The sequence below is a fragment of the Lutra lutra genome, chromosome 3 (assembly GCF_902655055.1).
Source record: "Lutra lutra chromosome 3, mLutLut1.2, whole genome shotgun sequence".
NCBI classification, from domain to species: Eukaryota; Metazoa; Chordata; class Mammalia; order Carnivora; family Mustelidae; genus Lutra; species Lutra lutra.
This window is the reverse complement of record NC_062280.1, coordinates 62,930,685-62,958,029: the sequence shown is the minus strand read 5'-3', so window position 1 is coordinate 62,958,029 and position 27,345 is coordinate 62,930,685. Positions and strand designations below refer to the sequence as shown.

Genomic DNA, 27,345 nt, shown 5'->3' with positions numbered 1-27,345 from the left:
TGTGCTTTTTTGCAAATTCCAGTATCCTCCTCTTCCTTTGTTAGCTGAGCACATCATCCTGTCACGTCCCGTGTGCCAGTCCTCTGTCCCCACTGGCTTGCCTAGTCTTTTCTAGACAAAGGCTTCTAAGTTTCTTTTTAACCATTTTGAATGGACTACTAATTTAAAAGGTATTTAAGGGGCACCTGGGTGGCTCAGTGGGTTAAAGCCCCTGCCTTCGGCTCGGGTCATGATCCCAGGGTCCTGGGATCGAGTCCCGCATCCGGCTCTCTGCTCAGCGGGAAGCCTGCTTCCCCCTCTCTCTCTGCCTGCCTCTCTGCTTACCTGTGATCTCTGTCTGTCAAATAAATAAATAAAATCTTTAAAAAAAATAAAATAAAATAAAAGGTATTTAAGAAGTAAATCTCCAAGGTGCCTGGGAGGCTCAGTCGGTTAAGCGTCTGCCTGGAGTTGGGTCATGATCCCAGGGTCCTGCTATTGCGTTCTGCATAGGCTGCTTCCCCTTCTGCTTCTTTCTCTCCCTGTCTCTCATGAATAAATAAATGAGATCTTTTTTTTTTTTTAAAGGAAGCAAATCTCTAGAACTAAATGAAAATGATTTTTAATTCTTTTGTTCAATTAAGATTTTATATTTGTGAATAAAAGATGAGATCTTTGAAATTCTCCCTCAGAAATCACAAAGTAACCTTGTATTCAATTTTTTTAAAGACTTTTATATTTTGGTACTCCATCTCACTTTAGGTTCAACACCAGTGCAGATTAATAAAACTTTTAAATAACTGACCCACCACTAATCTGTTTCAACCATCATACAAATCAAGTGTGTCTCCTGCTTTTTTGACTTTCAAGTTTCTCTGTAATTAGTAACCCATCTGTGGGACAAACACTTCTCAACAGGCTCTGGTGATGACAAAAATATTAATGTCAAAGATAACCGTGAGGCATTTAAATACGATTATTTTGTTAAATGTAAGAGTGAAAAAAGCAAAGCTTCTACATTAATATATTATTCTGTATAATTTGGAATTTAAATATTAATTTGAAATGAAATCAATAAGTACAGTAAGGCAGCATCTGACTGTTTCACCTGTGAAAGTATATGAATTTAAATTAAAAAATTGGGGGTATCTACTCATTGGGAAAATTGGAATCATCATTTATATTTACATCAAGTATTTACTGAGTGCCTACTGTGTGCCAGGCACCATTGCTAGAACGATCATCACATGGCAATGGAATGAAACATGGAAGTGCAGAACACTCACGTCAACAATCAGGAAATCCAGCCAGCACCACGCATTGGTAAAATACATCTGAAAACCGTATGCGACCCACTTGAGAAGCATTTCCAGGATGAATATGTAAGTGAAAACTTTGTCGGCATATTCTAACATGGTCTTAATGGTTTTTCGCTGCTCAATATATATATCTTCAAAGGCCTGTGAGTGAGAAAATTCCATGGAATTTCATTGTCATAAACTGTCTCTAGTTGATGTCTTAATAGAGCAAACCTGCTTCAAGCCTCGTCTCAGGTGCTTGCGTCTGGAAGGCTTTGTGTTCCCCATGGTGGCACTGGCTTTGGGGGTCTACCTGCAGGCACACTTCAGTCAACCAATGAATTCAAATAATTTTTCGATCTGGGTATCGGAACATCCCAAAGAGCTTAAAAACCCTGAGAGACTGTCAGGTGCTTCTCTCTACAGCAGGAGGCAGAAAGTCTTGTGTGAGTAGATCTGCTTCGTTCATTACATTAGAATGTTTTCTCTCAGTAATGCAAATGTAAGGCAAGGAGACAAGGACCCCTACTCCCATGGTAGCCATGATAGCTGAGGAAAGAGGAACAGAAGATTACCCCTTTCTCCTCTCTATTTCTCTCGCTCAGCGTGGGCACCTATGTGGGAACGTGAGGAAGCTCCCTGTGTTCTGCTCTGCTCTGCTCTGCGACATTTTGCAGAGCTCTTGGGACACCATGGGGAATTCATTTTCAGGAGCCTCTAGGTGTTCTAGAATGAAAAGATCATTTATCCAACTCAATCCCCTTATAGGAAAAGTTATCACGATAACTTGGTCTGGATTAAGGACAAAAGATAATTTTCTTTTCTAGAGAAAAGGGGAAACTGGGCTTGTGATCAGGGCACAAAGGCCTAAAGTCCTTGCAGCTCAATTTATAGTTGAAGCTGGAAGCCCCTCAGAAGACAGCCATTGTGCCCGCACTTTGGCGAGATTTGACTGAGTATAATTGAGAACCAAGAGCTAAGAGAGCAAAGGCACTAGTTACTGGTGAGACTTCAGAGTTCCCTCTCTATTGGCATTTGAATACAGGGCTGACCCTCTTTGCTTAAGTACACGGCAAGAGGCAGGATTCGTATTAGAGACGGACTTAGAGGCCTCAGATACAAGACTGTAATCCTAATGAAATCAACTCGCCAAACCCTGTAGTGACTAATTGAAAAAATAAAAGAAATGCAGCCATATATATATCGCCAAATGGGAAAACGGGTCACACTATTTTCATACATTAATTAATATTTTGACTAAACTGACCCTTCCATTGAATGAAATCGGACATAAATTAAGTTTTAATGCTTTCACTTTGCTACTCCTACTCAGTAATTAAGTCAGTCTACTATTTGCTATTTACTGTGACTGGCACTAGTGAATCAGCATGAACAAGACAAGTGAATTCCCTGCAAAATGGAGCTTATGTTAAGCAGTTTGATATTTAGCCGATAATCCCGTATCATGTCTGCATAATCACTCTTAATAAGAACTGCCTCTGATGACTCAAAGTCAGAAATATCTTTCTTTAAATATTACAAGAAACCATAATTTGAGTTTGATTCAATCTGAGACCTACTCCACAAAAATAAAAATTGCTATTTAGTGACCCTTGCACTGTGCTAAGAATATCACACAATGTCTCTTACTTCACAAGCACCATATTTAAAAAAAAAATGTAACAAGAGGTTCCCTGAGGGGGAAACTGAAGAGTTTCAGTAAAGGAAAAGGAGCAGATCACATGTCACCTACCAGCGCCCCACTGCTGAGTAGAATCATGAAGACGATGAAGGTTTCAAACCAGTTGTGCTCCACTATCTTATAGCAAGTTTTTCTCAAGTTCCACCAGAGTTTCCCTTTGCCTTCTTCTATGCTTATCTGACAACACTTGAACTTCCGCACACAGTCTACAATAAGTCAAAGTAAATGAAGAAAAAATAGTTACTCTTTGATTATGTACATTTGTATTGGTGGAAGACTCATCTACGTTATTACCTAATACATTGTAAATAAATACTTTTTAAGATGGCTTCCACTTACACAAATGGAAATCATCTGTACAGTTTTTAAATCATTCATTCAACAAATATTTTATGTATATATGATTATTGTAATGGATTATATTACAGATAAAAACATATAGAAAAGCAGAAAGAAAAAATCAACAAAAGTTGGTATTTTCATCTTATCCTTATCATTCCATTCAAACATGGACATTTGAATTCTAAGTAGTTCGTTTAATGGTGTAATATACACATTTCCCTTTTATTGTAAGTAAATAGAATGTGAAAGGTTTCACTTCTCTAAATAAGATTACCACACTTAACCAGAATCTGTAGAATTTTTCCACTATTATTGAATATGTTGTTTTAATTCTGGCTATTATCAGCAACAATAGTATAAACATCTTTGTGTAGTTTATGGACTACTAGATCAAAGGCTTGTCAACAAATATTTATTGAATATCTGTTACGTTCAAGGGATTGTACTGGACAAAGCAGACTAGTAGAATGTGTAAACATAGACTTTCTCTTTAAACAGTGTGCATTTTAGGGCCACCTGAGTGGCTCAGTCTGTTAAGTGTCTGCCTTCAGCTCAGATCATGATTCTAGGGTCCTGGGTTCGAGCCCTGTGTCAGCTCCTGGCTCAGGAGAGAGTCTGCTTGTCCCTCTCCTTCTGCCCCTTACCACTACCACCCCCACCCATGCTCTGGCTCTCTCAAATAAATAAATAAAAAATCTTTTTTTTTTAAGTGTGCATTTTAGGTAGGGGACTTTTGCTTACAAATTCTATAGTTATAGATAGCAAAAAAAAAATCACAAATTAAATAAGGTATTGTGAGAGTTGATTGGTATAGACTAATTTCTGATATTGAGCTTTATAGAAGAAATGAATTTCAGCTTAGACTTTGAGGGATATGTAAGAACAGGTCTAGTACAGGAGCTATAAAAGAATGGAGAAACAATAACATCAATAAAACTTAATGATAGATCTAGAAGTTGCATGAAAGAACTAGGAGTTGAGACTAGAAAAAATACTTGGAGCCAATCTGAAAAAAGGAACTGAGTGAGTCAGCTGGAGAATTTAGATTTTATATACTGCCCAATGAGTAAAACACTGAAGGATTTACTTGGGAATTGTGAAGATTCACCTGATAAGAATACTGACTTAGAATGATCTCTGCCTATAAAAGGCATTGGATGCATAGAAGAAAGAAGAGGAAAAAGGAGTTAAGAGTGCATGAGATTCAAACAAGGGTAAGGGTGGTAACAGTGGTTAGAAATCAGAAGATACCATTGAGCTGACACACAGAATAGGGGGATGCTGGGGTGTGAGAGATGAGTCACGAGTTAAGGCTTTAACCATGAAGAGGGCCCTTGTTCAATGAATAGAAAAATGGAAACCTCATCTTGAAAAGAGCATAATATTTTACTGCATAGATATTTATCAGATACTACTTTATAATGTCAGTCAGCCAGATCATATCCTTTGTTTCATGAAAATTTGATGATGTGCTATAAAATGTTATTAGCTTCTCAACTAAGAAATAAGTAGAATTATATTTGTTGTTTCTTTGAGGCAAGATACTTTTCATATTTTTGTTTCCCAAAAGATCACCAGATTTACATGCCCTGAAAATATTCATTGTAGTAAATTAAATGGAATGAAATTTAGGAGTTGTTTGTTTTTTCCCTATAGAGGATATGAGATGAAAAAACAGTTTAACAGAAAAAGACCAATTTTAGCGGGAATAACGAATGCCAAATTTGAGACACTGGTTTATTTCTGAGAGGAAAGGGAGAAAGTAAGATAAGGAAGGGGAACAAAATGGGCCTAATCTGTCTGTTTTATTTATAAATAAGAAGTCTGAAGTGAAAATGACAAAAGTATTCAAATTGTTGAAGTTGATTGGTGGGCATCTATGTATTATTCATTATTATTTTCTATAATGTTAAGTTATTCTATATTCTATATAGAATATATTCTAAAATATTTCATACTTAAGTGTTTTCTTAAACTTTACAAAAGACAAATGTCGATAGTACCATAATTATTATTGCATAATTACCTATTATTTCATTATTGTGGTATATATGAACATATTGTGACCCTAAAAATAAGCTAATTGTCTGACAAAGAGTAAAAACTAATACCACAGAAATTATTTTTGTGATATACCACTTGAATGTTTTGGAAAGTCATATTTTTTTTATAATCAAGTAACTGCACTGGAATGTACACAGACTTTTTGAAGTAAATAGCAAAGAGTGACTTCCCTCATAACTTATGCTGAATAAACAGTTCTTCCTCTGAAATTATTTAAAAATTGATAATTAATATTTATTTTCACAATGCATTAAAGTGATCAATAAATATATGTAGCATAATCTTCTGTAACAACCTTAAATCCACTGACATCAATTGTTATCTCTACCATCTGCGTAATTAAATATTCCAAAACTTGTTTAAAGTTTAAATTAAAACAGCTTTAGTGTTCTTAATGTAAACTTGGATAACCCAAATGAAATACTTTCAGAATTAGTTGTAATAAAATTGTATTACTGTAACAATTTGAGGCAGTAACTATTTTTTCTTTTTTTTTTTTTTTTTTTTTTTTTTTTAGGATTTATTTATTCATGTTAGAGAGAGGGGCAGGGGCAGAGGGAGTTCGGAACAGAATCCCAAGCAGACTCCCGGCTGAGTTACAGAGCTTGATCTCACAACCCTGAGATCGTGACCTAAGCCAAAATTAAGAGTCAGATACTTAACCAACTGTGCCACTCAGACAGTAACTATTTAAAAAAAAAAACTTTTGTTTAAGCAATTGCTATATGGTATTGATTTGAGACCAAGACATAATAAGCATTATTAAGTAGCTGTTAACTAAAAGAATGAGTTGGGGCATGTGGGTGGCTCAGTCAGTTAAGTATCTGCCTATGGCTCAGGTCATGATCTCAGAGTCCTGGGGTCAAGCCCCACGTCAGGCTCTCTGCTCAGCTGGGAATCTGCTTCTCCCTCTGTGCCCTCTTTCTCTCTCTCCTTCTCAAATAAATGAATAAAATCTTAAAGAATTTTTTTTTTAAAATGAGTTAAATGAGAAGTGATATCCAGGGTTTTAGAGAAATGTTCCTGTACCTCCAACAGGGATTGATATAAGAAATTAAAAGAATTTCCTATTTTGTGATATTGCACTAAATTTTCCTGCATCTTTGATCATTAGTGGTGCATTCCCACATAGTCCGGACTGCCTGGGTGACTTTGCTTTGGTGAAAAGGTCAGGAGAAAACCTGGCAGAAGCAGACACTTGGCTGTTAGGCTTCCTCTCTTGCTCCTGTGCCTTCACCCCAAGAATATGCCCGACCACTCTGCGGAGGATGAGATGAAAGCGGACTGCAGCTGAGTCAGTCCAATAGTCCATCCAAAACCTTAGGCTTGGAAGAGTCCTTTCCAAGATCAGCAAAACCATCAAGCTGGCCTTGGACTTGTGAGCACAAATACAAGGGTTTGTTTTTTTTTTTTTTTTTTTTTTTTTTTTTGCTACATGCTAAGAAGTTCTGGGTTGTTGGACATATAGCATTATTGTTCAAGAGATAATTGATCCATACGTCAAATTACATAATTTTAGCTTTCTTCAGAAAATCTTCTTGGTATTATTGGCCCAATGGCATGGTGCTCCGTATTATAAAACTCATAGTATATTTTGGTAATATATTATCTATTATCTATTATGATTCAAAACTAGTAAAAAAATTAATCTTGACAGATAGATACAGGTAACCATTATTCATGGACAGTTTTAAATGTACACTTATCATTTACTCCTCATCGTAAACTGACAAAACAGTAAACAATAAATTACCTCTTTGACCTTAATTTTTTTCTTTTTTTCTTTTTTTTTTTAAAGCTGAAGAGATATGTTTGATTTGGCATTTTCTCTGATTTGATATTCTAGAAGGCCACCAAAACACCAATATAGTTAGAGGCATTTCTTAGTTAAACAGTACACACAAAAATAGGAATGTCTGATAACATAAATCTTATCTTTCAAAAAATTATCTTTGTTTGAATACAGAAAAAACAAAAACCAAACAAATAAATGAATCGTCACTAAACAGACAGACATGATTAGATGGTGGGGAAAGAGACAGGTAAGAGGGGTCCGGTGAGCTCATATGCCTTGTTCCCACTTACCTTCTGTGAAACAGGCTTCAGGTTCAAGGGATTCTTCGGGTTCTACCTCAGGTTGCTCTCCCTCAGCAGGAGCTCCTATATCAACTGTGCTGCCTTCAGATGAACTAGTTGCATTTAGCTTCTGAAAATCAATTCCACAGAAAAGCTTTTAAAATATTTTCTTTAATCTATAATATAAAAATTCAAAAGGCGTGCCCTCAAGTCTTCTGTATGCATTTCCTTGATCTGTAATTCAAGAGTATCTTAAACATAATGCCAGTCCGCTTTAGTAGAGGTGGGGGGTCACAAGATTAGATGCAGTGCCACAGCATTTTTTTTCTTTAAAAATATGGTACTAACAACTTAAATAATTTTTTATTAAGCCCATGTATAGAGATTCTGGAATAAAATCCTAAAGAGAGCTCATGAAAGCTGCCAGAGTCATACAGTCATCTGTGATCTTGCTTTTGTAAATTAGCTTGCGAATGGTACAGTTTGTTTTATTCTAAAATTGTGACCCAACCAACGAAAGCTGCACAAGTGTATTTTCATGTCAAATGCAGAAAAGATTGATCCAATGCACATAAACAGCAACAATCTAAATTTATCCACTTTTCATTGACATGAAAACATAGACCACTAGTTGTTATTAAATGTATTCTATAGTTTTCTAATTCAGAAAAGAGCAGCACATTGTTAGCTTTATAGCAAGAGCTGGTATTTTGCATTCTCTTTGGCCAATGCACTCCTGTGTTTCATTGTGCATTTGGAAACTACTTGTTACTCTGGCACTCTTACCTGTCCTGTTAATACAGGGAGAAATGATTCTTTGGCAGTTGTTTTGGTTTCCTTTAGGCTACATCAAAACCACCAAAAGAAAAATATAACAGAAAGAAGTTGTTTTAGACCGTGACATACAACAAACTTTAGCCAGGTCAGGGTGTTAAAGGGATAGGCTAAATGAAGGGATACCAGTCTTTATTAGCCTGGTCTTAAAATGCTGCAGGAATGACACAGGGCCAGGTATGAGTGCCACATGGAATCAGAGTAGTTTGGGCCACAGCATTCTCGGACCTGTTACAATGTTATTACCGTTAGTGCATAACATTAGGAAATGGCTGAGCTGATAAGAGCTACTTTATAAAGGGGATGAGGTAAGCACATGATAAAATGCACACTGAAGTATGTTCAACTACTACAAAGTGGATATTATAGTTGGTACTAGAAACACTCTACTCATATTTGAGCTAAGGGTTATATGGATCTGCTCTGGAAACATGGTTCCTTTATTTTATGAAAATCATTTTCCTTATTTACAATATTTTCTTGGCATAGTGATGCTGATGAAGTGAAACTATTTATATATGATAAAGATGAAATTGAAATGCTTTTGTCTTGTTTAATTTAAAAATATAGTGATAGAAGCATAAATATTGGATATGCCTCTCTTCATAGAGCCAGTTTCAGGGCATTTTCTTTAATTTGGCTGAAACAGTTAAATCAAGGATTATATATTATAAAATGCTTGAAGTTTGTTGAATTCTTCTCCTGCTCACCAGGTGTATTTACAATACTAGGTAGATAATCATGATATCTCTGTCCTTATAATTTGAATATATTTTGTTTTAAGATGAAATGTCAAAGTGGGACAGTTTATTTCACATATTTTAATTTTTTAGACTTCTAATTTTCTATCCTTTGTCTTTTGGTTAGACTCTTTGAAACTATAGCTGTGTTTACATACATGTAGTTGACTAAGATATGACCAAATTATCCTCTCATTCCAATCCATCTGACCCACATGAAATTGTTATATATTAGGGAGCTGATGATACTGATTTTTTCACTTGCAGGTTGTTGAAACATGGTAATCAGAAGAATTGAAGCTTTGTCATACCTAATCTAACTGCAAACAGCCCACAAAAAGAGACAGAAAATGTTCCTTTTAAGAAAAAAAGGATAACACTGTAAATACAGATTGAGGGAAAGCCTGGGGGTGAACCCAAGGTAAAAATGAGGATCCATATTCTGAGTACTCCATATGCTCAGGCTAGCATTCATGAAGGACTGTATTCCAGCCAACGTTAGTGCTGGGTAGGTCACAGTTACTCAATAAATATCGTTTAAAAAATGAATGAATGAATAATAGACTTCTCTATAACAAAATGAAGGTTAGCTCTTGACAGTGACTGGGAGAAGTCATCAGATAACAAATTCCAGTGAATCTTGGTTTGAAATGATCCAGAGGATCCCAGTAACGTTAACTATCACACCTTTCATTTAGTGCAGCTCCTTAATACTAATATAGAAGTAATGCCTTTTTACTGAAGCCAAATATTTGTGTATTTAAAGGTCAGGTTACTGCTTTTTTATAAGAGCAACATGAAACTGTTGGGTCTCTAGAAGACATATAGCACAAGACTTAATCTTCTGAAACAAAGATACTACTTTTGCCATCTCTGTGTCCCTAGTACCTATCACCAATGTTTGTGTTTAATAGGCATTTGTTGAATAAATGAATAAATGACCTGTGCATGGAGTTTTTTATTCTTCCAGTAACTACTTCCGACACCTCCTATCGAATGCTTTTACATTTAAGGTGCAGAATAACACAAATCCTTAGGTGCAGAATAATACCAATCCTTTAAGATTCTGAATTGTATAAATAATGGCCAAATAACTTTTAGAATAAGGAGTGCTGCCTGAACATCAAGCTCTCAATTATTCAGACCTAATACGAGTCTACAAAGAAAACTGCAGTTGAACTCTGGAGTTCATAAACTTATACCGAATCATTCTGACAGTGTTTTCTTTCTTTTCACTCTTTATAGGTACATCTGCAATCCCACTGGCAAATGCAATCTTTTTAAGGAGAGGCAATCTTCTCCTTCTCCACCTTCCCTCTGATATGGAACAGCAACCAATCTGGTATCTATTTAGAGAAGGAAATGTGGCTTTAAATATCTTGTCATAAGTTATAATGAGTCAGTAGCTGGACTTTAGATCTTCTATTTTACCAGAATTTCCTAGAAAAATTTCTCATGATTCAAGTAAAACCAATCTCTATCAGTATAAAATATTTAGTAGATGTGATGTGTGGTTAAATGTTGTAAGTTCAAGATAGCGCTCGTGATATTATGGATTCCCATGTTTTGTAACAATGAACTTAGTATTAGTTCAATTTATATTCATATTCTTATATGTATTAATGTAGAATAGAACTAAATATTCATTGGAATATTAAATGAACAAAAAGTTTGAACAATAATACTGAAAGGTAGGCAAGAAAGTGATTTATAAAATCTTGATAACATCAATCCAGTGACTTTCTTAAGCAAATATCATAATATAAAATATGTTGACTAAAAGTTAAAATGTGTAAAGAATCCATAAAAATCAAAGGAATAAAATTAAGACTATAAAACTCCAGCTTCAGATATGGTCATAATTATAATAAATCTTAACTATGGTAGAAATTCACCAAATAGAACTGTCAAATATACATCATTATACGGAACTTTTAGAACTCAGGTACTTGAAGAATTTTCAAATAAAAGTTGCTTGCAAATCCTACAAACTCGGCAACATCCACTGTAAAATGCCACATGAGTAAGAGACCAAAATATGAATTGCCTAGAAATAGAACCAGTTTTATACTTTTAAGTTCTACATTTGGCAAGTTTTATATTTCCCTTTGGTAAAAGTTAGATGTTTAGGTTCCCTTTTTATTTTTTGTGCTTATTTATTAGGAAATAAATGAACTACATGATATTGTTAGAGTGCTCTTGCCTAGTTAAATTTTAATAAAATATGATGTATTCTAATATCAGGATAGTAAAAAGATCAAACAGGAATAGCCAATTGCTACTTGCTATGAATAGCATTGGCAATAATTTACTTTCAGGTGGAAATATTACTTGAACATTTGTTTTAATGAAAATCTCATACTACAGGGCTCTACCTATTGAAAATCTGAGGGATTATTAAAGGAGTTAAGCCAGACAGAATTGTATTTTGCTAAATGATCTAATAAATAAATATTAAGGCACATAATATTTCATTTTGTATTTTTAAACATTCTATCTCTTTTACTTTTCCTATTATTCATATATTATGATTAGACATCAACATGCCAAACTATAGTCTTTCTTTCAGAAAGTAAAAGTATTTTTAAAAACAATCACAGCAGAAAAAATGAGAGAAAACATAACTTGGCCATTTTTTTTCATAGGCACATTTGTTTCTCATTAAAAATTGAAATACATTTTTAAGGAAATATAATTATTTATAAGATTGTACATAATATTATAAAGATTGCATATAATTTAGAAAAGAGATGTATTTTACTCTGATTCAATAAAGGAATTGGGTTTAAAGAACGAAAACTTCAAATATAAAGTAAATCAAATAGTTCATATCTGAAGAGTTTGACCCACAAGAATGGCAGTCCTTTGTTCCACATGGATCCTATTTCAGATTTATATTTGAGGAGCTCTGGGTTATTTTCCATGAAAAATCTTTACACTAGAACAATGAAAGTTATAATCTTGCTTGCTTTGGGATAAACTAAGAGCAAAGTGGCACATTAATACCAGAAAGGGATTGTTGGTGTTAGGATCTTGATGAGGAAGATGGCAAAACCAAATATGTGACAAAAAGTATCATTATCATTATACTACATTACCCAGAAACCATTTCTGTCTTTATAATGGATACATTACACAACTTTCAAACCATACATTGTATTTGAAGTATCCTTCTTGGTCCAGCAACAGTAACCCTTATATCATGTTGGTCTACCCCTCAGCAGATAGATAGTGCCCCAAAGACACATGTTTAGTTCATTTTGTTCCTACATGAAGGATATTAAGAGTCTTTTTCTTCCTTAATCACTATGATACTGGAAAACTGTCCCCTGAGGACTAAACATTTCCCAGGATAAAATCATAATGGGTTCTTATTGAATCCTTCTCAAAAAAACATTCGCTCACATCTTTTTCCCTCCTCTACCACTTGTGTTGGAATTTAGTATACACTTTTATATACAGACAATGTTTCCTGAGGGAGGAAATTGAAAACTGTAATAATGTAAGAGTTAAGAATAAATGAGGTCAATTTAAACCAGTTTGGGCTTAGTTTGTGTTTCACAATATGTACTCCAACTAAATCTCCTAAATAAACTGGTAGATAATACATCTGATAATCACTTTCTTGGTATACCTGTATATACAAAACTTGGAATATGGGATACTCAGAAAATAAGGAAACGAACCTTCCCTTTTTCCAAGAAACTGGGGGAAAAAAGCTATTATCTTAAGGAGTCAAATCCCACACTTTTCTGAAGAATTAATACATTCTAGGAAAAAGAAATTTCTCTCTAGTCCCTCTGTATATATATATCTGTGTTTCATTGTGAATAATTATATATCTTAGGTCTCATTAGATGTCACTCTTCCAATATACAAGGCATCATCATTCAGAAGTCTTAGAGTGCCAGAGACTGAATATTTTGTCCCAAAGTATAAAAGAATACTATGAAAATGACATAATCATTGCTCCTTTCCAGAGAGCCAAATATGCTTATATTAGGGTTGTTCTATAGTTTTAATGGCAGAAGAGGAAACTGCACCTAAGAGAAAAGTATTTAATATTTCCTTTTTTTTTTTTTTAAACTAGTTTTATTCTGGAACTCTCCTTTGGGCATACTGGTGATTCCTCAAACATAACATATACCCAAATAATCATATATTCAGATATTCAAAGACTATATTCTTCATATGCCTGTCTCTAGACCTTTTGTCATAATTAGTCTGGGCTTACAATAAGCCATATCTATTTTTAAAATAAACTTTTAACTTTAGAACAGTTTTTGGCTTTCAGAATTATTCTAAAAGTAGTTCAAAGATTTCTTGAATGCCCTAAACTCAGTTTCTCCTGTTTTAATTAACATTTCTTAAGAAAATAATTAAATCGCATTGAGTAATTTGGTTAACATATTTGAGTACAAAACTATGATTTCAACATTAGGAAATGCAAAGGTCCAGCAAATGGACTCCAAACTGTGTTACCCTCATTGCCATGGTCATGACAAGGGAGGTCCCTTCATTTAAAAACACTAAAGGAGCGCACAAGGATTCTCTGTCTATATAGGAATCTGTAGTGCACGATATATTTACATAACGTTCTTTGGTAGAAATTTCCCAGCAGGTCTGGATGAAACAAGTAAAAACAAAGGACAGAGGAACAACTGAGAAAAGAAGGTGGATTCCAGATCTATTTTCAGAATGAACATACTACCTAAAAGACCATAATCTTATTTTTTTGGTGTACAAAAGGCATTTTTTCCCCTTTTCTTTCAGTCTTAGGAGTTTTAGGGGTAAATATCAACAGAATTTCCAAGAGAATCATATTCTAAATGTAAAATACTTTTGGTCAATTGCTGAAAAAAAGCAATGCCATTTTCTCTGTAATGAAGCAGACAAAAATTGTACCTATGCTGCTAGCAGCCAAAATGTAAACATTCCAATTCATTTACATTATTACCACATTAAAATACCCTTTAGACAGTTTGCAGATGAATAAGGAATTGCTTTGGTTTGCATATTGCCCTTCAGAAAAACTTAATATGACACTGAACAAAAATTACCAACAAAGTACACCCATTGGGGCTATATTAAAAAAGAAAAAGAAAAACAAAACAAAACAAAAAAACAGGGCAGAGAAAGCTTTTCTGCAAGTTTTTAAAGAGCACCTACATTTCTCCTCTAAGCCCTTAGCATGTTCAAATCTCTGTAGCATTAGATGGAAATTAAATAATCCATAAAGGCATGCACTTTTATTTTTCAGTGAATATAATTTCTATTAAAAATCTATGTAAGAAGATTAGCAACTAAATCATTGTTTTAAAAAGTTAGGGTTGCCAGACTTGCCTGACCATGCTTTATATGACTCAGCATAAGAGCAGCTGTGCATATTTTTATTTTACTGCCAATGGATGGGCAAGGAATGTAGCTGAGTAGCATGCAGGCCAGTCAAAATTCATTTAGAAACTGATTATATTTATATATGTACCACTTGCTTGGGTAACCTGGGTAAAAGTGGTGGCCCGAGCCTCTGGCTGGTTAAAAAACACCAGAGCTGCACTCTTGATGGCTCCAGCTTGATTTTACTCCTGTGAGAAGTAAGAACGGTAAGCAGTGAAGGTTACCATATTGTACTAGTAAATTTCACTTTGAAAAAAATCATTTAAGCATGGCTTCAACATTAAAACTCTAAAAGAGAAATCAATCATTCAAAATCACAAACTATGAAAGGAATTACATTAAATATAGTCAAATAATGTTAAAGCATACATGAGTGCAACATGATAAACTCTAGAGAACTTACAGAAAGTATCAAAGAATCACACAACTTTGTCAAAGACATAGAGGATTCAGTTTAAACACCCAAACAGCCTCCGAGTCCACCTGATTAGTCTGTTCTATAAAAAGGAAATTTTAGGCATTCTAAAATGTTTTAAGTGCCCCATTTTTTCCTTTAATTAAAAAAAATTAGAAAAGAATATAAATAAGCTATATACCATTTCTTACTATTCTACATGTGATATTTTACAGCACAACCCCATCCCACCAGTTAAATAAATGAACAGACAAAAATAACTAGAAGACAGAACACTATAAACTGATATTTCAGGTAGGAATATTTTGAATTCTTGGATAATTCTCTCAAATCTCTTTTGTTTTCTAGTATAGAGCTACTAGGTAAGATACAGGATGATTAAAACCTGCACATTTCTTTTTCTAGACTAGTGCCATAATCTCTTATTGGTTTATGAGTTTATATTTAGGAAGTTTGATATAAAGACATACTTGAAAATTTCTGCAAATAATAAATTTTAACAACCAGGTAACAATCTCTATGGTGGGAATGAATCGAAAGGATTCCACAGCCAAAGCAATAAAATAATTCTATTTCCAACAGGCAGCTCAGTTCTCTGCCTCCAATTCCAAAGTAACGACTTCACATATATTATTTTGTCGTACTTAACTGAAACAAAACAATTAAAAAACTTAATGGTAACAGAAAGAGAGAGTCTGAACTTTCCTACTATAAGCCCCACCTGACTGGACATTCCTTCTGTGTCAAACATAATGTTTTGAGGTGAGGTAAATATATATGCAGTTTTGGAGAAGCCTAAGGCTTTAAAGTTTTTGAAAATTAAAAAGACTGGATGTCAAGTTAACTACACCACGAAAGATACTCAAACTAAGTCAAAAGTTTAAACTAACTGAGGGCCTTAACATTTGATTCTTCATAATTTTTTCTTAGTTTATAAAATTAAACATACATAAATAGAAAAATTGAAAAAAAAAAAAGAAAATTGACTTCCTTTTTGGTAAAGGAAATATTTACTATTTGGTATAATGTCAAGATAATGAGAAGGGGAATATATAGTAAAATTTAATGACCCAATTCTCTTTTCTAAAGGCTGGCTTCAATTTCTCGTAATAATACAGTAGGAACAATTAGGACCGATCCTCTTCTTCAGCAGAGCCCAACAAACTATGCTTATCCAAAATTCTGTTTAACCATATATTAAGATATTATTAAATTTAAAAATAATGGCCTTATTAGTAAAGATTTGAGTTCAACTAGTTACAGCAATTCGTTGCCTCAGGCTATAACGTTTTATAATTTTCCCCTGGAATCACATCATTTATTTTGTGAAACTAGTAACTATGGCCTTGTTATTTACCTGTTAATTTTAGTACCTCTATTTAAACTTTCTCTGGGGTGCCTGAGTGGCTCAGTTGGTTAAGCGACTGCCTTTGGCTCAGGTCATGAGTGCAGGGTCCTGGGATAGGGTCCCATATGGGCAGGCTCTCTGCTCAGCAGGGAGTCTGCTTCTCCCTCTCCCCCTGCTCATGTTCTCTCTCACTCACTCTCTTTCAAATAAATAAGTAAAATCTTAAAAAATAAATAAACTTTCTCTGGATTTCACATTTAATATCTACTTAATCACAGAATTAGCAATACTTATCTTAAAATAAGAAAGAATGAAAAATAACATATTCTTCAGTAATTTTAGGTTATTAACATGGGAATACTGACAAACAGCTAAGGTTTCCTTCATAGAAATATATTTTAGTTCATAATTTTATTAACTAATGTCCAATTTTTGTGACTGTTACACTACTTAAATTTTATCCTTCATTGTCTCAAGCTCTCCAGTCATCTATCTTTCTTAGAATGAAAATAGTATTGGAGGACTTTCTCTTCCTGTCAATCAACTCAAATGATAAGAAAAGATGAATCTTTGTTTTTGGCTTTTATTTTTATTTGCTTATGCAAGCTTTAATCACTGGGAATTCTGTTTTCATTTTTGTAAAGTTAAACAATTAAACATTAAGGGCTTAAATTCTTTCTTCTTTTTATCCCCACTCTGTGCTTATTAACCTAGAGACAAACTAAAAGCATACTCTGGTACTCATACTTTTCTAGTAAATCAAAGACTACTTTAAACAGCCAAGACTGGTACTGTAGTTGATAAACTCAGAATTTTACATTCTTTAACATACCATGACTTCTTGTTTGTGTAGACAGCATGCACTAGGCTCAGCAGAGTTAAACATTTTCGGCATGATTCATTACTACCTTCATTTCCTTAAAAAAAATTACTTACTTCAGAAACATGAAACTATATGTAAATATCAAGCCAAGATCCCAATCATTTTCTGTGAATAAAAATTCCTATGCAAACTACGTAAGATCACATTTTAGGAAGTATTTCATAAAAGCCAAGTGAGAATTGGAACTGCCTTCTCACCAAGTATTTATCTAGTACATACAAAAAACTACCATTGTGGAAGAATCACAAGAAAGTGAACAAACTGAAGCATTTTCACAAATCTCAAATGATTTTCAAATAATTAGAGAAATTCACATTAATCTGAATATTAATATTATCAATAATTCGAGATGGCAAATATTTTTAAAAACGAGTCAGAATATCATTTGTCTGGCTTTATTTTAATCTTTCATCAATTTATCTATCACCAATTTTGCCATAGAAAGTGTATCAATATCCTATTTTCTTATAGAGATAAAACATAACTTTAAAGTGGACTCCTGGTTTAAAGCATACATTATGTCAAAATATCTTACTTAAAAATTCCTACCTCTTTGCTTTCTTCCATATCTGACTCGCTGCTAAACTCTTCAGTATTTAAGTTTTCGAAGTCAGACTCTCCGACAGCAATCGGCACAGTCACAGTGAGGCTGGGGTTGTTTATGAATGACATGTAATCACTTTCATCCACAACATATTTTTCCACACTGCTGCCTATGCCACTGGTTGTTCCATTTCCATCTTTGAGATAATTGAGATCTTTGCCTATTTCTATAGTGGTATGGTTGGAAATACAGCTGTCTTTTTTGTTATTTAGATCTTCGAGTGGTTTTATTTCATCTAGGGCTTTCTGCTTTCTTACAAAGGCTTTCTGAATAAATTCACGTAGTTTTCTTTTAACATAATCAATTCCTTTCTGCATCCTTCCCACAGCAATCTGAAGATTGTTCATTTCATTATCATCATCAGTGGCAGCAAGGTTGTCAGAACTGAACGAACTCAAGAGCAAGGCCAGGAAGAGGTTCAGAACCTAAGCATGATAGGAAAATAGGTGATGAAAACATTGTATTGTTTCAGTTGCTCTTAAGTATAAGTTTTCCAAAATTGCTCTTACACCACATTTTTTACTAATAGGTATTTCTTTTAGTTTGTGATAAACTATCCTGAAAAAAAGGTGAATGAAATAAATACCTGTCCAATATCAAGTGATACTATTAAGAGTATTTCATTTTTAGTCATTACAAAATTACTGAAACCATTATTATGTGAAACTTCTAAATTAAGTTCAATTCCAAAAGAGAAATCTTAGTTATCTAGTTAACTGTAACAGTGAACAAAGAAAAAAAAAGTTTTATTTAGGATGCTAAGTATTTTCCCATGTAAACTGGATTTTCCAGGACACTGATAATTTATCATAACTTTATTCCTAAAATGATAATTCTAATACATTTAAACATGATTTTGTTTTCATGTATTTGTACCAATTTTTGCACTAGATAACTTACCAAATTAGGAAAAAATATACCTATTGCTAGATCAAAAGTCACAGTTTTTGGTTCAGAAAATCATGGCCACTAGATCTCTACAATAGCTGGACATACTATAAAAATGGTTTTTATACAATAACCATCATGTTAATATTGACTTAAAAGATTGTGGAATCAAGATATTGCCATGGACAAAAATCACTAATTAGTCTGTAACTTGAGTCTTCAAAAATAGGCCCCACTGGTAGGAGTGAGTGAAGATTAGTGACTATAAACCCACTCCATATGTACTCAAAAGATGTAATTTACTAATGAATCAGGTACTCATATGGGTACAAGATCAAGCTGTATAATTTTTTTCAGGATTTGATTGATAATTTTATGAGTTTGTGATTATTGAAGTATATAGAATAACAGAAGGATTTAGTAGTAAAGTAAACCAAAGACAAAATGTAAAAATAATAAAGAAGAATCCTAGAAAAAACTTTAAAACTCCAATGAGAAGGATGCTGCATTCTTGCTACATTCCTATCTTTCCAATAAGCTAATAAGGCCTATAGCTCCTTTGTTTAACCAGTTACAAGTTAATCTACCAATGGTAATAGGAAATGTAAAAATGTGTAAGATCCACTAAGGGATTCACATAATCTGTAAGTCTATTTTGACATTTCTCAATTACTATACCATGGTTGCTGGTATTCATATGAAGGCCTACTCCTTCACCAATAAAATTATATTTTATTGTTATTTGCCTTTGAATTTGTTATTTGGATGAAAAATAGATGAAAGAAAAAAGTTAAATGCTACATTTTGGTGTTTATCCATAGTGAAAATGAATTTTGGTGGCATTATTTCCTAGATTTTATTTCTGAAGGTTTATTAATGAACTATCTTTGTCTATTAAGAAATTTTTCTTGATATGTATCAATCGACCCTGCCAGAGTGAGATCCAACTTATATTTTCTCTTCAAAGCATGGAGGAAAGTACTCTATTTGTAACTGTGTCATTTACTGATCTAGGTGTATGGCCTGCTGCCCTTTCTTGCTAGAATGTGTGCGTGCCAGTCTTTGGCCCCGCCTCTGTCTTGTCTGTGGACCAGTCATGGCAGTGATCTCTGACACTTCTTGTGGTGGAGCACCATAAGAAGTTTATGTGAGTTCAAAGGGGTTATGTCAGCTTGCCTTTGGGGAGGACCTTCCTCTCTTCAGTGAGTATGAAAAAGAAAAATTATAGGAGGCATTGCGTGAAGTTCATTCCATCTTGTTTAATCAAATGTAATATGAACACATTTCCTTACTGGTGGTAAAAATGACACATTATCACTACTTTAGCTACTCTGATATATATCCAGGATCTCATGAAAGGGGGAATGTTTTTAGTTGATAGTCAAAAAAGAAAGGAGAGTCTTTAATTTTCTCCTTAAAATACAGAGTTTCAATGTATGCATGTAGATGGGAATGATTATTTTACAGACTATTTCTCTTTAATCATTTATAGTAATCCAAATTTTTAAAAAAGATTTTATCTATCTATCTGTCTATCTATCTACCTGAGAGAGAGAGAGAGAGAGAGAGTATTATCTATCTATTTGTCTATCTATCTATCTATCTACCTATCTGAGAGAGAGAGAGAGTACACATGAGAAGGGGTATAGGCAGAAAGAGAGGCAGTAGCTGACTCCCCCGCTAAGCAGGGAGCCTGGCGTGGGGCCTGGGATCATGACCTGAGCTGAAGGCAGACACTTAACAGACTGAGCCACACAGATACCCCTACAGTAATCCAAATTTATATTAAATGCAATCCATAGGTATAGATGCTTCTGAAATTCTCCTTTCAATCTGAATCTTCTTTACAATTACATGTCAGATTTGTCTTATTTCTGTAAGTTAACAGATTATATGGGATATGTTGAATTTCTTTCTCTTTAAATCCAGTGTCCATTTTCCAATTGCTCATTGTTAGCTTCCTAATAAAAAGCCATCTGTAGCTCCGAACTGCCTACAAAAAATCCAATTTTATTATGTATAATTGGTCTTTCCATAAATTAAACTCTACACAGTCTAACCCTATAGTTAACTTTCTACTACTCCTACTATGGATTCCCTGCTGCAGTTTGATCTGTTCATTCATTGTTGTCATAAAGGATTCTGTTCTTTGCCTTTTCTTCTTTTCTTCCAATATATGCCAAATACATATATGAAATCAAACCAAATCTATAATATAAGCCTATGACTTTTTGTTTCTATTCTTTGTAAGCCCAGGACTCTCTCTTCCTGTTCTATGCAATCCTGTACTTCTTTGAAAAAAAAATTGCATTAGGGATTGTGGCTATAAAATACATCTACAAATTATTTATTACTCCTCCATTCAAAAGTTAAAGCCTAATTCCTTCTTAAGTGTGAGTTTTTCTTAGTCACTAGCGCTGATGAATACAATGTGGCAGAAGAGACAGTGTAGGACCTCAAGATTAGAACACAAATCTTCTCCTTGCCTTCTCTTGCATGTCATCTGCTCTGGGAGAAGCCAGCTGCATGTCCTGGAGACAGTCATCAGTCCTATGGAGAGGTCCACATGGAGAGGCACTGAGGCCTTGTGCCAAAAGACAACAGGTAACTGGGACTTCCTGTCAAAAGCTATGAGAGGGATGCTTCTTGGAAGCTGATCTTCCAGCTCCTGTCAAGATAACTGGGAGTCTAGCCAACATCTTGACAATAACCTTATGACAGACCCCAAGCTGGAACCACCCAGCTAAGCTACTCCCAAATTTATAACCCACAGAAACTAGAGATAATAAATATTTGTTGTTTTAAGTCACAATTCTTGTTTCTGGATTGCATCATGTTCATGTTTCTTGTTACTTCAAAATAGGTCTGCATTATCTAAGCTAATATTGAGGAGGTGGAAATCTGCAAATGAATAGAAATAAATGATAACCTCTTGCCTTTTTTCCTCTCCCTTTTTTCTTCCTTTGAGGGAATTGGATATTACTTTTATGTGAAATGAAATTAAATTTATAAATTATACATTTAAAAAATATGGTTATGTCAATCCTTGCTCTAGTCCACTGGATTGGAACTTAATCAAGCAACCCAGAATAATTCATATGTGAAGTATAAGAACCTGATCCTCATCACTGAGTCTATTGTCTTCTCTTCCCCATCCACTGGGTCTACTACTGCTTGGTTTGAGACAGTCTACTTTTCTTCCTACCAAGCTAAATCTTACATCTTAATTAAAGATAATTTGGGTTCAAACCCCTTGACAAAGCCTGTCTAAAGCAATGTCTCCACTTTGTGAACTTGACATATAGCACTTTGTTTTTATATTTTTGACGTGTATTAGATATTTCCATCTTTACTCCTGTTTGAGTATAAGTCATACCATGGTGTATATCTATCTTCTTATCACCTTTTCCATGCCTCCAGGACTCTCTAAAGATGTACTGGGAATGGTTCATTTGACACAGACATGATAATATGTGATTCTTGAGTCAGTGTTATTTGCTGATACTGTAGTTTTTAGGCACCAAATAATGCATGCCCTTTTAATGCATTTGAGGTGATCATTAATTTTTTTAAACTCCAATTTGTAGGACACCAAAATATGAAAACATCTTTAAGTGATACAATTGTTGATACTTTAAAAAAGTGAGTGATTATTCTTAGTACCACATCCATGCTTTAACACAAGAACTAAAAGATAAAAGCTAAACATGGCTCTCTCCATGGAATAGTAAGAAATATAGGTATGAACTCTGGTTCAAATGGTATTTTAACAGTTATGCTATATGGTATCTGTTATATGTCAATCATGTAAAACTGGAAAAAATAAAAAATAAACAATGAATAAATATTTTTTAAAAAGTTAATGTGGGTCTCAATAGTCCAAACTCTACCTGGCTCCTGCAATAATGAATAATTGAGCATTGTTTTTAAAAATCCAAAATCATATAAAACATTCCTCACTTGAACATACCTTTAATGGTTACATTTCTTTTACTAAAAATAAGGAAAATATTTTTACTACATACCACCAGGTTTCCAATAACCATGACCATCATGAAGACAGTAAGGCACATGGTTTGGCCAGCAACCTCCATACAGTCCCACATGGTTTCGATCCACTCTCCACACAACACGCGGAACACAATCAGGAAGGAGTGGAAGAAGTCATGCATGTGCCAGCGTGGGAGTTCACAATCATTGGAGATCTTGCAGACACATTCTTTGTAGCTCTTACCAAAGAGCTGCATGCCGACCACGGCAAAAATGAAGACGATGATGGCCAACACCAAAGTGAGGTTACCCAGAGCCCCCACTGAGTTGCCAATGATCTTTATCAGCATATTCAGGGTAGGCCATGATTTTGCCAATTTGAACACTCGGAGCTGGAAACAAAAGTGAGAAGGCTATTACCGCCCTGCCTTCTAAAGGATCTATAAATTTATTTACAAGGAAAATCTATGGCATAATTGTCTCAATTATAGGGTGATGGCTTATTTGCATGTCAAATTTTACCTAGCAAATGTATCAGTTATTTAATACCATGGGTATTTTTCATTCTAAAATAGTCTATTTTATAAGTAATACAAATATATTATACAGTTTTTATTGGCATTTTAATGATAAGATACACCAAAACTTCCAGAATCCTACATAAGCATATATAAGATTTTTTTGTTTTGTTTTCCACAGGGACCTGACATAGCTAAGATTAATGATGATTAATTGGCAGAGACTGTTTCACAGAAGTAGGGGCTGTCATTACTTGGGTATTAAGGAGGACACGTATTGCATGGGGCACTGGGTGCGGTACATAAACAATGAATGCTGGAACACTGAAAAGAAATAAAATAAAATGGAAAAAAAATCTCAAAGTGGATACATTTTTTTAGTGTACTTGAGACACATAAGTACAGATAAAATTAACACAAATTATGTAAGGTGCAAGAGAAAAAAAACAACTAATTTCCTTAAATCTTTAGATTGCTTTAATCTTGCTATATTATAAGTTTGCTGTAACATCAAACTGTATTTTAAAGGAGATTTATTACTCCATAGTCCACCTGTCCTTGTTTGCATTTTCATTTTCTGTGAACCATGGTCGACCGCGGTCTGGAAGCAAATGATGCTCCTTCCTCCTTCTTAATAGTGGCCTAACACTATGTCACAATGCCTATGTCGCGTACATCACTTCATCTCAACACATACGCATTTTATCATCTCAAGTCATCACTAGAAGAAGGGTGAGTACAATACAATAAGATATTTTGAGAAAGACACCACATTCAGATAACTTTTATTAAGAGTATATTATTGTAATTATTCTATTTGTCAGATTTGTCTTATTTCTGTAAGTTAACAGATTATATGGGATATGTTGAATTTCTTTCTCTTTAAATCCAGTGTCCATTTTCCAATTGCTCATTGTTAGCTTCCTAATAAAAAGCCATCTGTAGCTCCGAACTGCCTACAAAAAATCCAATTTTATTATGTATAATTGGTCTTTCCATAAATTAAACTCTACACAGTCTAACCCTATAGTTAACTTTCTACTACTCCTACTATGGATTACTTATTATTGTTAATCTCTTACCGTGCCTAATTCATAAATTAAATTTTATCACAGGTGTGTATGTATAGGAAAAAAACAGTATATACAGGGTTCGGTACTATCCACAGTTTTAGGCATCCACTAGGGGTCTTAAAACATATTCCCATGGATAAGGGTGAGGAGACTACTAGGACTTACTGTATTCGAATAAGAAATATTTGGACTTAAGTAAAAAGCTGTATTTTGTCAACTCTTATGTCTTCAGTGACTTAATCAATTCATTATAGTATGTAAATGGCTTGCCACCACTACTTCACATGTCAGTTGTATGAGCTCATGGAGTCCTCTAAGGTACCATTTACAGTTCAACTGCAGCAGCATCTTTATTTCTGATGCTTCAGTAAATGTCAGGCCAAGAGTAGTGCATTATTTAATGGCATCTAAGTTACCCAAAGGAGTGGATATATAAGTACCAAAATGCTTACTTTATTTCCAGAGAATAATTAATCCAAAAGAGCTACACACTAAGCAAAACACTAATGATAATATGTTTCCTATTCCCCCAAACTGCATCACATTATCCAAAGATTTACTAAATATTTTTAAGTAGTTGCCCATATTATTTGTTATATAATCACTTCTAATTTTTGCTCTGTTTTCTGCATCCTTCTAGCTTCAAATTAGATTCACAGCTATCCATGACAACTAGGGAAGGAAACCATAGCTCTAAGGATCTCAACTGAAATTTCATCTTCGAAGGTGGTACAGGAAATTCTAAATAGACTTCAGAGCAAAGTCTTGAATCTAATCACCATTAATACATTACTGATAGGAACCTGTCTTTAGTAACTATCTACAACCCCTGTTAATAGAAAATAAATCACAAAAAGAGCCAACTCAAAGTAACAACAAGATAAAACATATCGCACTTTAAATGGAAATGTGTCAAGTGATATTTTGTCTCTTAATTTTAAAAGATTCATGAACTGATGAATATAAAGATCAAATAAAGGACTCTTTCTCTAAAATTAACAAAACATAATATAGCAAGTCTTCTCAGGACTACATCTGGTGACTTCCTGCCTGGCAGAAGGAGCAAATGTGTGGGGCGCTCTAGTTTCTTCCCTTGCATACTCTACCCATTCTCAAATCTTGACTTCTATGGGGGCAAGGTGGGCAAATCCATAATTCTGAGCCTCTGAGCGAAAGGTGAGCTCATCTTAAGTCTCAATCAAGTCTTATGCACAGTTAAGCAAACTCCACAAAACTGAAAGGTGAATAATATGTTGTTTAATTGTATTTGGATTTATATATGAATCCTTTTTTCTCCCTCCCTATTAGCCCTGCCATTCAATTACTAAAGACAGAACTGTTGGTTGTTCGTTTGAATAAACATCATTTACCTGTCAAAGCTATGATGAAGAACAAATTACCAGCTGGTTGTAAAGGAATCTGGTTTGTTTTTAAATATACTCAAATAATATTTTAACTATAGAAAAAAATTATAATTCTTGTTCCTACTAGGTAAGACAGAAATCTGATTAAATTAATTATAAAAGCATTATGGATACTCTCAATTAACTTACCAGCCGAAATGATCGGAGAACTGACAATCCTTCCACGTTTGCCAAACCAAGTTCCATTAAACTAAGGCTCACAATTAAACCGTCAAAAATATTCCAGCCTTCTTGAAAGTAATAATATGGATCCATGGCTATTATCTTGAGAAACATTTCTGCTGTGAAGATCCCAGTGAAGACCTAAACAAGAAATGTTATTACACAAGTGAACACTCTTGAAATCATAAATAATTATTGAGCAATTTAATTTACTCCCAATAAACCACAATTAAATTATAAATTTTAAAAATTGGTTTAGATTCAGTAACCTCAAATGGTGTGTACTCAAATCAATATTTAAACTGTTTATTATATTTAAGTTTTATTAAGTTATGAGGAGTATATGAATTAAGACCATAAAATTAATATTGTCATTTTTATTTTCATGAAAGTTTCAGCTAAAACATTGTGGGCAACTGCACTTCATAAATTTCAATTTGATGATTTTTCATTTTCATTCATTTTGAAGTATTTCTAGTCACTCTTGTGATTTCTTCTTTAACCCACTGTCATTTAGGAGAAGCTTTTTTAATTTCCACATATTTGTAAATTTTCCTAATTTATTATTTCTAATTTCATTCCATTTTTGTCAGAAAAGTAGTTTGTATGATTTCAATCTTTTTAAGTTTATTGAGGCGTGTTTTATAACCTCATATATAGCTTATCTTGGGGAATATTTCATATATACTTGAAAAGAATGTATATATCCTGTCCATACATTTTCTACCCTTCCATGATTCACCTCAAATGCAAATCTTGCCTTCCTTAACACATAAGACAAGTCCCACTTTGAATTGTTCATTTGTTGTTTTTGTCTTTCCAGCATCTACTCTCCCTTCATCTAGAAATGGCAGACTTGATTTTTTTTTTTCTTTATAATTCTACTCATTTACTCTGTCTCTAGTGATAAGAAATGGTTCTGGTTTGGCCAAATAGGGCATTCTAATTCTAGAACCAGAGACTGGCTTAGAAATGGTTATGTAACTCCAGTCAGGCCAATAATCATCAACTCTCAGACCTTTGTTAAGGAACTAGTTAGGAAGCACAATCCTTCTGCTCAGGAAACTATGCTGGTAAGATAAAAGTTGGTGGGCTGTTGCCACCAATAGAATACCCAGCCAGAGACAAAGGAAACATACTGGTCAGAAAATGACTTCCAGTGACATTGCTCGAGAAACGGAATCTGTACAGGTTAAAACCTGGAGTTGTGTCCAAATGGGTGTTAGCTACTTGAGGTAATGAAATTCTCTTTATTTTTGCTTATGCCCATTTGAGTTGTTTCCTAACACCCACCTTCATTAAGCTTTCTTCCATCCCTTGCTTGTTTTTTAGAGATAATATTGAAGTGGTTCCCATAGAGGTGAAAATTGGGACTAGGTAATGTTATTATTACTTCCTACTCCATAGTTCTATGATTTCTGACTACAGTTTATGATATTCTCTGAAATAGCTTTCAGAGTCTCTGGTATAGTGTTCAGACATCCCATTGCTCTGTCAATTTCTTCTGGGTACAGTTTCCCCAGTTGTAAAATACAAACATAGTATCTGCCTTAGGACTGAATTTATGGGAATCTAGAGAGAGGGAGCTCATGTAAATTTCATTTCTCA

The 27,345-nt window shown here is 34.1% G+C and overlaps 2 protein-coding genes across 6 annotated transcripts in view; one reads left to right on the top strand and one right to left on the bottom strand.

Annotated features, from left to right (window-relative positions):
• Nucleotides 1-27,345, top strand: part of LOC125095498 (sodium channel protein type 3 subunit alpha) — a 1,188,574-nt gene that overhangs the window by 920,313 nt on the left and 240,916 nt on the right. The window lies entirely within an intron of this gene.
• Nucleotides 1-27,345, bottom strand: part of SCN2A (sodium voltage-gated channel alpha subunit 2) — a 132,603-nt gene that overhangs the window by 17,296 nt on the left and 87,962 nt on the right. For all 5 annotated transcript variants that reach the window (XM_047721983.1, XM_047721985.1, XM_047721981.1 and 2 more), the window contains 6 exons: nucleotides 25,705-25,878; nucleotides 22,596-22,952; nucleotides 17,628-18,107; nucleotides 7,471-7,591; nucleotides 3,031-3,185; nucleotides 1,266-1,439 (listed from right to left, as the gene is read on the bottom strand). In XM_047721983.1, coding sequence (XP_047577939.1) covers nucleotides 1,266-1,439; nucleotides 3,031-3,185; nucleotides 7,471-7,591; nucleotides 17,628-18,107; nucleotides 22,596-22,952; nucleotides 25,705-25,878 — 1,461 coding nt within the window. The remainder of the gene's footprint in view (nucleotides 1-1,265; nucleotides 1,440-3,030; nucleotides 3,186-7,470; nucleotides 7,592-17,627; nucleotides 18,108-22,595; nucleotides 22,953-25,704; nucleotides 25,879-27,345) is intronic.